The sequence below is a fragment of the Centruroides sculpturatus genome, unplaced genomic scaffold, assembly GCF_000671375.1.
Source record: "Centruroides sculpturatus isolate CEXI.00-Female unplaced genomic scaffold, Cexi_2.0 scaffold1746, whole genome shotgun sequence".
NCBI classification, from domain to species: Eukaryota; Metazoa; Arthropoda; class Arachnida; order Scorpiones; family Buthidae; genus Centruroides; species Centruroides sculpturatus.
Window position 1 is genome coordinate 50,911 of NW_019386611.1, and position 16,459 is coordinate 67,369.

General features: G+C 33.3%; 1 protein-coding gene across 1 annotated transcript in view; it reads right to left on the bottom strand.

Moving 5' to 3' along the window:
* The window catches only part of LOC111615414, a 40,119-nt gene that overhangs the window by 11,096 nt on the left and 12,564 nt on the right, over positions 1–16,459 (bottom strand). Inside the window, exons 8-9 of the mRNA XM_023356829.1 lie at positions 8,737–8,859; positions 8,578–8,662 (exon numbers count right to left, since the gene is read on the bottom strand). Coding sequence (XP_023212597.1) covers positions 8,578–8,662; positions 8,737–8,859 — 208 coding nt within the window. The remainder of the gene's footprint in view (positions 1–8,577; positions 8,663–8,736; positions 8,860–16,459) is intronic.

A 16,459-nucleotide genomic window follows, 5' to 3' on the forward strand; every position in this document is an offset into this window, starting at 1 on the left:
AACGAAAATGAAAATTTGCTTGATAATTCAACTACGCTTGTTGGAGAACAATAAAAACACTACACTCAACAAGCCACCAATAAAACTCAACTGCCTAACCTATAACCAAAGTCTCCTTTTAATTTGTTTTTTAAAAAAAGCGCTTGACAAACTTGCCCCGCATGCCGAAGTTGCCCCGATCTCCCCTATATGTTTTTACACAAATCTATTATTTATAAACTGATCGACACTAAGCTATACACTGCCCTGTAACATTAATTTTATTTCTTCATATAAATTAATATCTGTTTTTGCTATTAGAGAGGTTGCTGCCGAAGTTTTCAACGTCAAAACGTGTACGTCGGACGTTCAGCGCCGCTTTCCTGTGGGCCTAGAAGTTTACCAATGGCGTTTGGAACGTCAGTAGAATGATGCTCAACGTTCCAGACGCCATTGTCAAACTTCTAGGCCAACAGGAAGGCGGCGCTGAACGTCTGACGTACACGTTTTCACGTTGAAAACGTCGGCTGCAACCTCTCAATTAAATTTAAATTGTTACATCTAAGTACTCGATGTGTTCTAAATTTATATTTTATAAACCCGGGTAATGCTGTGTACCTAAGCTAGTCATAAACGAAAAAGAATTGGAATTAGAAAAATACTTACTATCAACATTAACGTTGTAAGTGAGGAAAATCAGTAAAGGTAATCAGTACAAAACTGAGTTCCAATTGAAGAATCATGTCGAATATTCGTCTGTATCAAAATAAATCAAAATTATAAACAATCAAATCATTTTTCTCAGATATCAAATAAATAATAATGCATTACACTGTTTTCATTATGTTATTCTATAAGTTAAACGAAAAATAATTCATAAAAAAAAACGTTCAGAGAGAAATAAATAGGGGAGACCGGGACAAGACCGGCATGTTAAGCTTTACTTAAATTTTGTGTAATAAATACTGCTGTAAACTGAAAAAAAAAGCTTAGCATGTTGTCTATTAGAATGTTACCTTACTATAGAAGTGGTTAAAATCAGTTTGGAAATAAAAATAATTAAAATAATTACAACTTTACAAGNATTTCGGTCTTTCACATTAACAGATACATAACAGTGGAATGAATCATTCGTGCTGTGATCTACTTGTAATTTTTAATTAGGGGAGACCGGGACAAGACCGGCATGTTAAGCTTTACTTAAATTTTGTGTAATAAATACTGCTGTAAACTGAAAAAAAAAAAAAGCTTAGCATGTTGTCTATTAGAATGTTACCTTACTATAGAAGTGGTTAAAATCAGTTTGGAAATAAAAATAATTAAAATAATTACAACTTTACAAGAAGAGAGAAATTGCCGAAGTTGCCCAGGGTATAGGGGCAACAGTAATGGGGCAAGATAGGCAGTAAAGTTGTAATTATTTTAATTATTTTTATTAAAGTTGCCCCTGGTATAGGGGCAACAGTAATGGGGCAAGATAGGCACGTATATAAAATTATGTTATTAACAATGTATAAGTTGGAATTCACTATTAAAACAAAGAAATACAAATCCAACACCCATTTAATATTATTACAACGAAATGCAAGTTCAAAGACATATATACATGAATAACAAATGCAAACATGTTTTCATTTATCATCTGTTTGATTTTTATCCTTTGCTTCTAATGTGGCTTTATGTTGCCGATCTTGCCCCGCTAGTCATGATTTCGAAACATTAAGTACAACTCTGAGAACAGAATGTCAAGCCATGATCTGGCCACGTGAATAAGTTGAAGTTACATCCTTCTAACAGGAAAAGCAACTTTCGTTATCATGGAATTATAACAAAAGCTACCAATTCATTATAAATGGAAGCAAAATATTATATGGAATTGAACGAAAATAAAAATTTGCTTGATAATTCAACTACGGTTGTTGGAGAACAATACAAACACTACACTCAACAAGCCACCAATAAACTCAACTGCCTAACCTATAACCAAAGTCTCCTTTTAATTTGTTTTTTAAAAAAAAGCGCTTGACAAACTTGCCCCGCATGCCTAAGTTTCCCCGGTCTCCCCTACATATAAAACAGCAATTATTTATTCTGACATCATCAGAATGTCCGGCTGAAATTTTTAATTAAATTTCATTTAAAGTATATGCTTTTCACCTTAAATTAGTAGTAACTTGCCACTGCACATTATACTTTTTCTTTAAAAATAAAGTCGTGCCAGCCACCGATCTAACACAAATGTTTCCAAACTTGTTATGCCCACGGCCCTCTTGTCATAGAAAAAATATAACCACAATGCTTGTCTTTCTTGTATTTTATGTATTTATATGTTAGGCCTACTAACTTTTCGCGGACATCCTAACGTTGAATATGGACCCCAAATTAATTTCGATTTCCTATTGTCCCTATCAACAGTTCCGAGAACTTTCAAGGGTCTGAAGGAACAGTTTTGGGAAACACTGATCTAACACCATTTATAGGAATATTAATTAATGAAATAACGTGACTTTCGTCCTCCTTCTCTAGGTGCTTATGTAACGAACATGTATATAAAATATTTTATTTCTGATCATCAATCATGGGCATTAATACGGAAGATCAAACAAGCCAATTTGAATTTCTGAAATGGTTTAGCACGAACGGGATTTGGTACAGTATTATCAGAGACTTACAGAATATTAATTTATATAAAATAAATTATTAAATATATAAATATCTTTAATTTTGATAATAGAAGAGAAGGTGGTATTATGAAACCCCTCCATTTCAAACTTAAAATAGGCGACTGTAACGCAAAAAAACCGCATCTGCGCCTGTAAATCTTGCACGTTGCTTTCTCTTATCACTTCCATTGTTGAAGCGTTAATCCTATCTCTCCCCCCCGGGAGGAATTTCAAAAAATCCCTTCTTAGTGTACGTTCTCGTGACATTAACTAACTGTGTACCAAAATCCCACTTTGAATTCCTAACCGTTTTGGCTCTGCGCTTATTATTATTATCATCAACCCGTCTCGATTATATATATATATATTAGTTGAAACTGACGTTCGAACGCACGACGGATCTTGCTTTATATACCCCCATCAATGCGTAGTCTCACCCATACAAAAAAGGCTTCGAAAAGTCCACAATGTTCCAGAACATTCCACAACATTCGAGAGTGTTCTAGAATGCTTCACAGTGATCTGGGATGTTCCGGAATGTTCCCTAACGTTCCAGAACATCCCGGAACATTCTGGAATGTTGTAAAATGCTCTGGAATACTCTCGAATGTTCTGAACTGTTCTAGAAATTTCTAGAAGGCGGAACTTCCAGCCCTTATATCTTCAACAGCATGCCCTTCGGGTAAAAACATGAACCTTCTTCATGGATGAGGGATAGAGGGCTACCACATCATATAACTCCCTTGATCGTACCGGGACTCGTTTTTGAGTTTTAGCGGCACGCACATTGTACACTTACCTTTATAATATATATTGAATTGATTATTAAATCATTTTTGCGATAAAATACATTGGAGTAAATAATTTTGTAATTACTGTATTTAACATTCTTTGTACTTTCCTATTTGTTTTTGGCTACATTAAAGCATTGTTTTGAAAATATACAGTAAGGTTCCGTATTACCACCCGATTTTCTGTAAGTCTACTTTCTGACTTTTCGTACAGAACCCTTCAAAAACCATAATTATAGTTACACTAGCGAACAATCCAATTAGGAAAATCTACTTTAATTAATAGTTACTAGTACTTTTCGCACAAAAATGTGGGTGTAGTTATGATACCTTGTTTACAATTCACTATAATGAAAATGGGGTTCCATAATACCACCTTCTCCTCTAATAATTAAAATAATTAATATATTTTATACAAAATACATAGAATAAAATATTTATCGAATAAACAAATCAAGAACTTAGTGTGGAAACCACGTTTGACAAAATATAAACATCATGTCACTACGGTAAAGAGGAGTGATGGCTTCCAACATACCATGTGTCACCCAGATATTATAACTTGCACTCGAACTTGGTTAGTTTCGAACATTCTTTCAGCTTTATTTGATTGGGTTGTGAATTTCTTAAACTAACTGAGGTAACAAATACAGTAAAGCCTCGATTATCCGACTTCCGATTAACCGACACCTCGGTTAACCGACCGTCCTTCTCGGCAAATTTCAAATGTCCGCTAGTGATGTGGCGCTACAATATTTGGCTATGTCTTGGCTACTTTAATATTATTTTTACGTGTTTTAGCTGGCAACACTCATTCGACCATCCATGAAAGGGAGCCAGTATTTAAACGAGGCTTAATTTTCTAATTTTTAACGATACAATAGCAACGATTATTACTTTAAAAAATTTTTGTTAGCCTTAATATCGATAAAAATTCAACGCGAAGTAGGTTAATAGCGATATACTAATATACAAATTACATGGGATATAATAATATACTACACTTATAATGGATTTTTTCATATTTTTCGGGTTATCCGACTTTTCAATTATCCGACCAACCCCAGTCACCAATTTGGTCGGATAATCGAGGCTCTACTGTAAGTGGACTTTTGATAAATTTATTGAATAAAAGAGTTTAGTCCTATTGTACGAAAAAGAAATTTAGCCTTTGCTGTGAAATTTCTCAGTACCTTTTTTAACTATTCGTTTAAGCATTTTTTAGTTTCTGCACAACACCAAGTTTACATTGACACTACGTTTATGTGTAATAAGACCCACGGAGATATCTTATAGGTAGTTTATTATGGGTGCACTCATAAACAAGTGAACAAAACTTTTATTTTTAGAAAGAACTCCATAACTCGAGATTTTTAACACGATCTTTTTTCTAACTGGTTCGATAGTTTCCGCAGTATGCCTTGTATAATACAGTAGACCCCTATAACATTGTTTATAATTCCGTGTTATATGAATTCCATGTTGTACAAGTCACTTAGATTTTAGGAATACGTGAGCCGTTCACAGCCCGGCACACGTATTTGTAAAATCTATGTGACTCGTACAACATGGAATTCATATAACACGGAATTATCTAGTGTTATACAGGGGGGTCTACTGTAGTTATGTTTCTGTATACAGTAGATCCCCCGTTTCCTATAGTTATGATTCCTATAAAAATTGTGGCAGTATCCGTAAACAACGGTAAAAATAACTCCTATAATACGTAAAACGTCATCGGGCAGCCGAACTACTTTCCCGCCGTCCGTAGCGCCACGCTACGGACGTTTAGGCGGATAAATTGAGTTTAGTATCGTCTGTTCATATAATTATATATAAATTAGGTACTGTACATATAATTATATATTAATTATATATAAATTAGGTACTGTATATATAATTATATATTAACTTAATTTATTGTAACTTTATTATAATTAAATATATATTTTTCGCCGTCTAGCGTCACGCTACGGCGAGTTAGGCGACCTATCGTCTGTCCAGTACTGTAATTTTATACATTTCTTGTGAAAGAAACATTTCTTATTTAACGGCCATAAAAATTATTTATATTAAGGATGTCTCCAAAGGTCAACGAAGTTTTCGCAGAAAAATAATATCAGAAATCGCGGCCGCGGTTTGATGCGCTGTTCCGCGACGAAACCAAGCTTTAGCAACGGGCGTAGTCGAACGGTACACACTCGGTAAGCAATCCTACAATTTTTTGTTTATAACGTAGTTTATACGGATTATTTTCAAAAAAATATACGTATTTTGGAAATGTTGAGTCGAATTAGTCTAGAATCGATTAATTTTATGAAAGAAAACCTTTCAAACAGCCGTAGTCCGTAAACTATGATTTTTACAAAATTGATTCATAAAGAACGGAACGTATCTACCGTCTTATAGGGGGATCTACTGTACATATATATAAACGTATAACTATTATAAGTTATTATTTTAAATTTTAAGTATAATACTTTAAAAATACTTACGTGCAGCATAAGAAACATCGAATAAGTGAAGTGTATTTCAATGTAGTGTGATTTAATCAACATTATTACAAATTGATTTTCTCCATAACAACACACGTACTTGTTGTTACAGAGAGAACTTTAATGTTTACTTTTAATTAACCGAAAAATATTCAAAATGTATAGTAAAATTTTAATTAAATTTATATTTCAAAATTTTTATGAAAATTGAAAAGGCTATTGTATTAATTGTTTAAACAACAAATCATTGGGTTAAATAAGCAGCCGTTTCTTTATTTAACTTTAATTAAATTTCTAACATTGAAATATAAAATTAAATTACGTATTCATTATCGATTAAAGTAGCTTAATTTTCAGAAAATACTACAGTACAGGCAAGATGGCGGTATAAAGTTTTAAGTACGACGCCATTTGGTGTAAGGAAATAAGTTTACCTGGAAAAACAATTTCTACATAATATACTGTCTGTTTTATTTTATTTAACAAAAAATAAACTCATTTCAAATAATGTTTAATTATCATTTTGCTTCTGTAAAAAGCATTTTAACGAATCACGTGAACGAAGCACACAAAGCAACTATTCTAGAACCAGATTCTAAACCTTTAAAAAATAATTCGAATTTTGAAATGTTGTGTATCATTTTCTGCACGTGGAAATTATTCCCGAGAAAAGTTAAGGGTAATTCTAAGTATAAAATGTTCGTTTCGAAATTGAAATTTATATCCAGTTTATATTATTGCATTTTTATGCATACAACATTACTTTTTTTAATTTAAGTAACAGGTTTCATAAATAATCTATATTTCACTATGGAAAGAGATTTATGAAGATTATTTATAACTTGATAAATTTCTTAATCTTTCCTGTGTTATTTGAAAATAAAATATTTGTCTACAAATTACCACGAAATGACTGGTTAAACTTTGAATTCCGGCAACAAACTCAAAAAGTACTTTCACAGACTGTGATTCCCTAATCTAAATAATTGCGTTCTTGCATGGCTTTCGGAATACAACAAAAATGGCTGCTTTACAAGCCAAATTATGGAAAATGTTATTAACAGTAGTAGTGGTTTGGGCCACGTGGATCACAAATTCTAATTAAATTAATTCTATTCAGGCAATAAGTTTAACATATTCCGTTTAATTATTAAATTTATTATAAAATTAAGTTGTAGTAATTTCTAATGATTTTTTAAAATAAAACGTCGTCCAGTAAATTAAGGCGTGACAATTGGAAATAATAAAACATTCAAACGAAATTTCTTAAGCCATAGTAATCACAAATGTTAATGAAATTAATTATCAAATGTTTTTATAACAATTAATTATTTTTTCTAATCGAGAAGGTGCCAGATTTTTTTTCTAATTCACTTTATGAACAAATTTTTCTTTCCATTATAATTACGTTCTATCTAAATTACTTCATAGATCCGAGAATACATGACAATTGTATGAAAGAATATAACACGGAATAAAAATTATTTTTACATTAATACAGTAGAGCCTCGATTATCCGACTCAATTGGGGACTGGGGTTGGTCGGATAATTGAAAAGTCGGATAACCGAAAAGTATGAAAAAAATCTATTATCAGTGTAGTATATTATTATATCCCATGTAATTAGTATATTAGTATATCGCTATTAACCTACTTCGCATTGAATTTTCATCGATGTTAAGCTTAACAAAAATTTTTTAAAATAATAATCGTCGCTATTGTGTCGTTAAAAATCAGAAAATTAAGCCTCGTTTAAATACTAGCTTCCTTTCATGGTCGAATAAGTGTTGCCAGCTAAAACACGTACAAATAATATTAAAATAGCCAAGACATAGCCAAATATTGTAGCGCCACATCACTAGCGGGCATTTGAAATATGCCGACTAGGACGGTCGGTTAACCGAGGTGTCGGTTAATCGGGGTCGGATAATCAATTCTCTACTGTACATCATTAAATAAGTTTATTTTATTTAAGCTTTTCCAGGTTTTTCGTTCACTTTATCTAAAACATGACACATTTCTGCAAGTAAGTGGAGTGATAAGTTTTGTTGACTGTAACACCAAGAAAGTTGATATTGAAGTCGTCAATAAATTCCTAATCAAGAATTTGGTAAGGAGAAACAAAATTCCAATGAAATTTTAGGTAAATTAATTTTTTAAGAGAAATCTTGATCACAAAGTTAATTTTACAAGTCGATTAAATTAAGATTACAAATAATTTGTTGTGTTAAATTTTTAAATTAATTTTTCAGGTTATAAATTATTTTCGTGTTTTTAGTTTTCATAAAACATCTCGTAACAATAAGGCAAAGTTTAATATATACGTTTTAATTATTAAATTAATTTGCAATAATAATTTTTACAATTCGTTCTAATATCCAAGTAAATTAAAACTCGACAACTTGAAATAATACTATAGCAATAAGAAGGAAATAGTTTAATATAATAATTATTTAAATTATATTTGTTACTTATTTATTAAATATTTACTTATGTAATGTATTGATTTTATAAATATCCGTTTTTTGTTTAATTTATAATAGTTCGTAAGATAGAATATCGCAAAAAAACAATGCTTTTTAAAATATTTGTGGTCATATTTTTGGTAATTTTCCCGGGTGTCTCATCTGCCCCTCTCGAATTATTTGCCGGTCCGGACGGGTCAACCATCGGTAGCACGGTGACGTGACGTAACTGCAGAGGGCGTAGCGGACGTCGACTTCCCTGTCGGAGTCTGCTTAAAGGGCAAAAAATGGTCATTAATTTCCGTCCGGGCAAAAGAGCGGACGCCAATAAAAAAGGACTTACCGCTGCGGCTTCTCTTGCCGAATATGCTGCCGTTGAAAAGAGGTTTCCCGGCCTGGTTGGTCACCAACAAGCACACCATCAGTATCAAGGCGCCGGTCACTAATTTGCCCGCCATCTTCGATCCTGAAAAAGCACACCTTTACAAATCCGACCACCCTCAATTAATAATCGTGGCAAAACTCGCTGGGCAACTAAGATTCTTGTCCGGGAACGATTCGTTTTTCTTCCGGGTAAGGAAAATGGCGTCAGAGATTTAGCGGGAGGAGGTGCCGATACGTACGTTAGAGGAGACGTTCCTGGACGATTATCGGAGATGCCAGCGTCCGGGTGGATATATGGACGGACGGCCGACGTTAATGACGGCAACGGATAAGCCGTTCATTCGATTAGGAGAAGCCGCGACCGAATAATTGATAAACCTCCCGCGAGACACCAATAATTCTCGGTAATTGCTTTCTGCCTGTCGCTCCACTTCAAATTTAGAAACTTTTGTTGTCCTTTCGATTAGTCCTCATTAAGTCGGCCCGCGCCGGATCGACGCTCCTAATCCTCCTGAAAAAAATTGCTATTGTATATTCGAATATTAGTGGCGGAGTGGAATCTATGTATTGTCAGATTCCAAAAAGCCAGATTTGCGCACGCGCTTTACAGAGCACCAACCTCACCCGGTTTAGCCGGTGGAAGCCTACGACCTTGGGTGGAAGCTACACACATATAACGCTTCCAATTCTATCCGGGACCGGTTCTGGGCTGTTAGCCGCCCGCCCACTAGATATTTCAATTTATAACTTAACCCAACCGATAAGAATTTACCTGTATGTTTTTATGTGTAGTTTTCTGTATAGTTGACGAAAGTTTAAAAAATCCATTAAAATATTTGATATATTTATTCTGCTCTCTGATTTTATATTACTCACGGATTTAAATGTTAAACCAGTGATATTACGATTTCGTATGTCCCATCTCTAAGGGGATGTAGAAAAAAACGTGTACAATTCTTGTACAATGTTAAAAAATTAATCGTAACTTCGACGGCGTCGTTTACAACTAAATTTAATGAATGAGAGAGATGCACGAGGTACAGAAAAAGCTCTAGAATTTATTTTTCTTAAATTTACGATTTATATATCCATTGTCATAAAAATTTGTCTTTCCACTTTTTTCCGGAGACTACAAATATTCGAGTACAAAGTAACTGGTTTCGACTTATTTCTACTTAAGTAGTAGTTAAATAATTAAGCGATTGGGGGATTGGGGACGTAAACAAAACCCTGACGAAAGAGCCGAAATATCACTTAAACAAAAGCCTAATCGAACCAATCTCTAGCCGAGTACAGTGGGGACTGATTTCTTAGAAATGCTGTATTAGATGTAATAAAGACAGAAATTTTTCCAGTTTTTCCAAAACAAATATCTATTAAGTTTAACATATATAAATTTTTACAGCTATGGTGAGAAACGTTTAAAATCTGCAACAGCCCTGTCACATCCTTTGAGATATACTAGTGATGCGACAAAAGAGGTACTGTATTTGAAATTGACCGGTGTTAGCACCCTGGGGATTTGGCAGTCCGCGTGTATGCGCGCTCTGCAACCGTCTTGGATTCCATCTATTAGCCACTAGTAGGGAGCTATTTGACTAACTGCATTGTTTTAAGATTTAAAAAGTAAAGAATATTTTATATTTTTATGTACTTTTCTTTACAAAGAAGAATAATTGAAGAATATTTTGTATGTACAGTACAGTACCAGCACATCCACCACATATTTTATTTCACCGAGTAAGTTTTTATTATTTTTAATTGTAGCCCTTATATCGTGGCTAGCGATTCAGAATGTAATTGTGATATTAAAAATGCGTTTAGAGAAGTCTACGGTTTTTACTGGGTTATCGAATAAAAGATACGAATGGACCCTAGACCGTCACTGACGCGCGATTGACTGATTGCCCCTGGATGTCGGCTTCTTACAGAAACACAGCTTCCCTATCATCAAATGTCACGGCACGCCCCTGTAACGTAGAAAGATTTTAGTTTATTACGTGCTCAGAAAATAAAAAGAATACTAAGAAATACCTTCAATAAAATACAAGTATCGATTCTTATAGCTAAATAAAAACATTCAGACCGAAATAATTCGTTATTATTTCAGCAGAACATAAGATAAAGCGAGAAATTACTTAGTGCAACATTACTACAATGTCTGGCTGCGATTTTTGATCACGGTTTAGTTTTAAATAAGACTTTTGTTTTTCGTTCTCGATGTTCTTGTATCTAAAATTGTTGTCGAGATTACCAAAGAAGGGATAAGCTGGCTGACAACAATTACAATGAAAAAGTAGTAGTTAGCAACAGAAGGATAATAGTGTGTCCTGTCAGAGCTATCGACTCAATTGTTTGCTTCCATTGTGACTGTGATTAGTAGTGGCCTTTATATTGCCATTGCGGATAACAATTCTTATTAAAATCTTTAATAAAGTTATTATCAAAGAGGTAATCAAGAATTTTTATGAGAAAGTTTAAAAGATAAATCGTTTGTAAGAAATTATATACTTACTGATTCTATACAGCAGACAAACTGTCGAATTCTAATATTGTGAACATTTTTCTTAAAGTATATATACACAAAACGCAGCAAAACACTTAAATCTAATTGGTAAAATTGACGAATAGGATAGTTCCACGTTAAAATAGTTTTACATGTATTATCGATTTATTGCTTTACAAGCAATAACTTTTATTATGTAGAATGGACAATATTAAAATTTAATTATTTAAACATCTGGGAAATAAATGAGTTAACGACTCGGCTCATAATAAAAAGTAAAATTTTTTGTAATAATCATTAAATACAGTATTTTTATACGTATCCATTCGTATCATTACTATAGCCTCAGTAATACACAGATTTATACGCCGTTTCCCTACTGTAACCCCTTCGAGAAAGGGAAGGAGATAGACACTAGAGAAAGTTAGGAAACCTTTCCCTACTGTGTATTTCCTAAAGTTAGTTTTAATATAAAATTAAAACGACCAGCAGTATTTAGTTTCAAAAATGTTCCGATGCTGAAACAAGATCTCTCGGGTCAGCAGGTCGCGACGAGAAAAACAAGTTGGTGTTTTCAAAGATTCGTTTGTCAACGTTCGCATTTCCAACTTCCCAACGATATACACATGTGAAAATCTTGCACTTTTGCTAATCCCGACAGATAACTTCTGAAGATATCTAGGTGTTTTTGCTCGATTCGAATTCCGTCGCGCGACTTTCAGAAAAGTATACGAGTCCCACAAATAGGGTCCCAAGGTGCCACCTCAGCTACGGAGACATCCAGCTTTTCCTTTATTTAATTAATATATAATTATAGTGCTTTACTTCGTATGATTTTATGACAATTTTCTAGTTTACATTTATTGTTCAGAATCATAAAATATTTATTCATTTTGCCAGATTTCGGTGACTCAACATCATAAACTTATTGTCTGTTATAATTGTGAGACGCCGGAGGTATGACAAGGTCGTACCTCTCCTTGTCGGCAACAGTTTGGTGAAAACTGCCCACTTGTCAGTGGATGGCTTGTTTGCATTTGCTATCTCGAAGGGTCGGGATTCTTTTTGTCAAGCGAGTGGAGGAGCAGAGAGGGGTCGTCGGTAAGGCGTAGGCAATAAACGAGCAAAGGAAACCATTAACAAGAAAAATAAAAAAAATTATTGAATAACAAAAAAAAACGTTCAAAGTTACGAAAATCTACATAAATTCTAACTCTCCTAACTTTAGAGTACAAGTTTAAGGGGCCGAGAGAGTACACCTCTTATTAATTCCCATGGAGGTTCGTATCAGTTCTTGTGTCGATGATGCACAATGTTATAGAAATTGCGATTGTTAGTTCCGTAGACCGCACAGAGTAAAGACAGCTGCTCGACGATATCGCTCCTTAGTATAGTCCGACTTGTGAGAGACTCCCCCCGAGGGGGGATGATGCGGGCTTTTATTGATTAAACCTGGTAAAAATGTCATTTGGTGGACTGTTATTAGAGCTTTAGAGGTGTAGAGATGGAAAGATGTCCTTGAAACCATTCAGACGTTTTGGCAACAATTTTGCATGAAATTTTTTGTTTTTCTGTTTTATTATGATTTCTCACACAATTGTTTTATTGTTAATCCGAAAAACCTTGTGAAATGGAAACCATTCCGCCAAGTAAAAAATCACGATAATTTAAAGAATCTTCAAATTTTTTTTCTCTTCGCAGTTTCTCTTTAGTGAAGATAAGCTTGCGCTTGGAAGCGAAATACAAAAAAACATAAACACAAATAAAAAATTTGTAGGTATTACTGGTATGATTGATTAAAACGAAATTTTCTTTTCAAAATTAAGCGATAAAACTATAAGAGATCTATAAGTAAACTTTTCACCTGTTAACCAGAAACCACCTGTTTTGCTAACTTTTTTCCTCCTATTCGATTGTTTATAATTTGGAACCTGTTTATAGAAAAATCTGAAATTTTGTACGCTACAAAATAAGAAAAGTATCTTTCGAACGACTTACTGAGTATTAGTATAAGCGTTAAAAGTACGGAGAAATTACTAACGAAACTTGAAAATTCGGATTTCTGTAGGCTATATATGGTCAGTCACTTGACTAAAAAGTAATATAACTTTTCATGTTTTCTATTCAGTTACAATTACAATGCTATTGACAGTGTCTAAAAGTAAACAACGCCTGAGGCAAATCACTTAATTGGACCTTCTTCAACTTCCGGTAGAACGTGAAATTTGTGTTAATACTTAATGCGAAAAACATCGTGTGTATCAGTCACTTTTTTAAATAACTATATTGTCTCATAAAATTATTGTCAGGATATATTATTGTTTAATACATAAAACTGAATTTAATTAGACTTTCTTCTCCATTTCTTTGACGCTTTTTTTTAGAAAAGAAAGTGCAACATTCTTCTTTTATTCTTGCTTTATTCACTCAATACTATTCACAAGTGTCTACAATTACTCAGAATACTCATTTATATTTATATTAAATATTTACGATTTTTTTTAAATTTTATACAGGGTTTTTATATGAAGATAATCCTTCATACAAAATAAATTTGAACTATATTTTATATATATAGCCTATTGTCTAAAGAGATTTTATGTATAGAATTTTACAAAGGACACAAAACTTATAAAAATGTTAAAAAATAATTTAATTAAACTTTAAATAATTCTAGAAAATTAGGCAGCGAATGGCTAGCCAAAAATGGAATTACTGCTTCTAAAAACTTAATTTTAGGCCTAATAAAAAAAAACAAAATAAAAGTTTTTTTATCATCAATTTTAATTTAAATATAATACTGTTTTAAAGTAATATTTACTCTAAAAATCTTAATGTCAGTCAAATATAAGTCGTGAGTGATTGAAATAAGACAGCGCGCAAAATAACGTAACAGTACAGTACGTTTGTACTGTACGTCCTCATCTTTCCTTTGTACGCACGTATAAAATCTATTTAATCGAAATGAAAAAGATTCTTTGTCGAATCGAATTAGCATTATTTGTTTAAATTCCTCAAAATCATCTACCTCCTTAATCCTACGGTCTTTTCGTACAAACTCCCGAGCTATACCGGTAAGTTTTAGCTTGGCTACAACCAACATTTGCGCTTTGGACCATAACGCTACTTTCGTGACATCGGCTAACGAATCAAAAAAATCTGTTACTCGGAGACCTCCCGCTTCTCCTGAGAATACTGGCAATAAAAGAATTATTCTTCCCAGACCTCCCAAGGTAATTAGGCTTGGAGTAAGATTTGGATTTGGATTAGTATTAGGGTTTCCTGCCGCGGCCGCAGGTTGTGGATTGTCCTCCATTATCTCTCCTACTCGTAAATCTACTTCTTATAACTATTCTAACTATTATCCTAACCTACAAGTCCCTATCTCGACTAGAATCGACATTTCCCTCGAATATCGCCTTTTTCTGCCTTACTGATAGCTCGAGAAAGTTGAACCCCAGTCGTGAAAAACCAATTTGTGGGTAGCCTAAGGTAGGACGAAGTCGTACCTCTTTTTGGTAGGCAACAGTTTGGTGAGAACTGCCCACTGGTCAGTGGATGGCTTGGATAACGTTTTTCTATCCCGGAAAATCGAGATTCTTTTGTCAGGTCGAGTGCAGAAGGTGAGAGGGGTCGTCGGTAAAGCGTGAGCGCTATTCGAATTAAAGACACCAATTAACAACAAAACAAAAATTTATTGGAAATAACTTAGATAATCTAGCTACATAGGAGTTATCGCGAGTGTACTGCTCCGAGAGAAAGTTTACAATAATGGGTGTCATACCTCTACGAATTGGGATCGGAGCGTCGCACGTTTTCTTGAGGAACGGACGGCGCCAATCGTTGATTTTTAGGATAAGTTCCTCATGAATCATTTTTCGGGTTCCTGAGAGATAGGAAACGGCTTCGTGGGAAGGAAATGTGTATATCCTTTTTCGTAAAATTTCGAAAAATGGATCTTTTCTTTGTTTCATTTTAATAAATAAATTTAGTTTAAATTGAGCACATTTATTTAAGTTTATATTATTCAGTCCGACCCTCACATCAGTATTTTTATTTAAAAGTTTGTTTTTCACAAAAAGTTTGACTTAGACCTAACTCTAGATAAAAGCGAATCTTTCGAAAATCCAAAAGTTTAATAACAATTTATGAAGGTGTTAGAATTTTAAACTATATTGATGAGTTTATGAAATATAAAACTCTGATAAACCATGTTATTTCACGAACAATTTTTTAAAAATTATATTCGAACAATAAAGGTAAACGAGTAAGTGCAAGATTTTACAAAATACCGGTATTCGGAATAGAAGAGTTAAGAATCTCTTTTTAACACAATGTTCAGGGAGCTTAGATTTGTAGCAGAACGTTCTAAGAAGTTCGGTATAACTGATTTTTATAAATAATCTATTATTTTTACTAAGTTAACAGTTAGACATAAGAATTCGGCAATTATTTTCTATGGTTTAGGGGAGAGTGGGGCAAGATCGGCATGTTAAGCTTTACTTAAATTTTGTGTAATAAATACTGCTGTAAACTGAATAAAAAACTTTGCATATTGTCTATTGAAATGTTTTCTTACTATAAAACTGGTTAAAATCAGTTTGAAAATAAAAATAATTACAATAATTACAACTTTACAAGAAGAGAGAAATTGCCGAAGTTGCCCCGGGTATAGCGACAACTTCGGCAACTTCTCTCTTTTTGTAAAGTTGTAATTATTTTAATTATTTTTATTAAAGTTGCCCCGGGTATAGGGGCAACAGTAATGGTGCAAGATAGGCAAGTATATGAATTTATGTTATTAACAATGTATAAGTTGGAATTCACTATTAAAACAAAGAAATACAAATCCAACACCCGTTTAATATTATTACCATAAAATGCAAGTTCAAAGACATATATACATGAATAACAAATGCAAACATGTGTTCATTTATCATCTGTTTGATTTTTATCCTTTGCTTCTAATGTGGCTTTATGTTGCCGATCTTACCCCGCTAGTCATGATTTCGAAACATTAAGTACAACCCTGAGAACAGAATGCCAAGCCACGATCTGGCCACGTGAATAAGTTGAAGTTACATCCTTCTAACAGGAAAAGTAACTTTCGTTATCATGGAATTATAACAAAACCTGCCAATTCAATATAAATGGAAAAAAAATATTATATGGAATT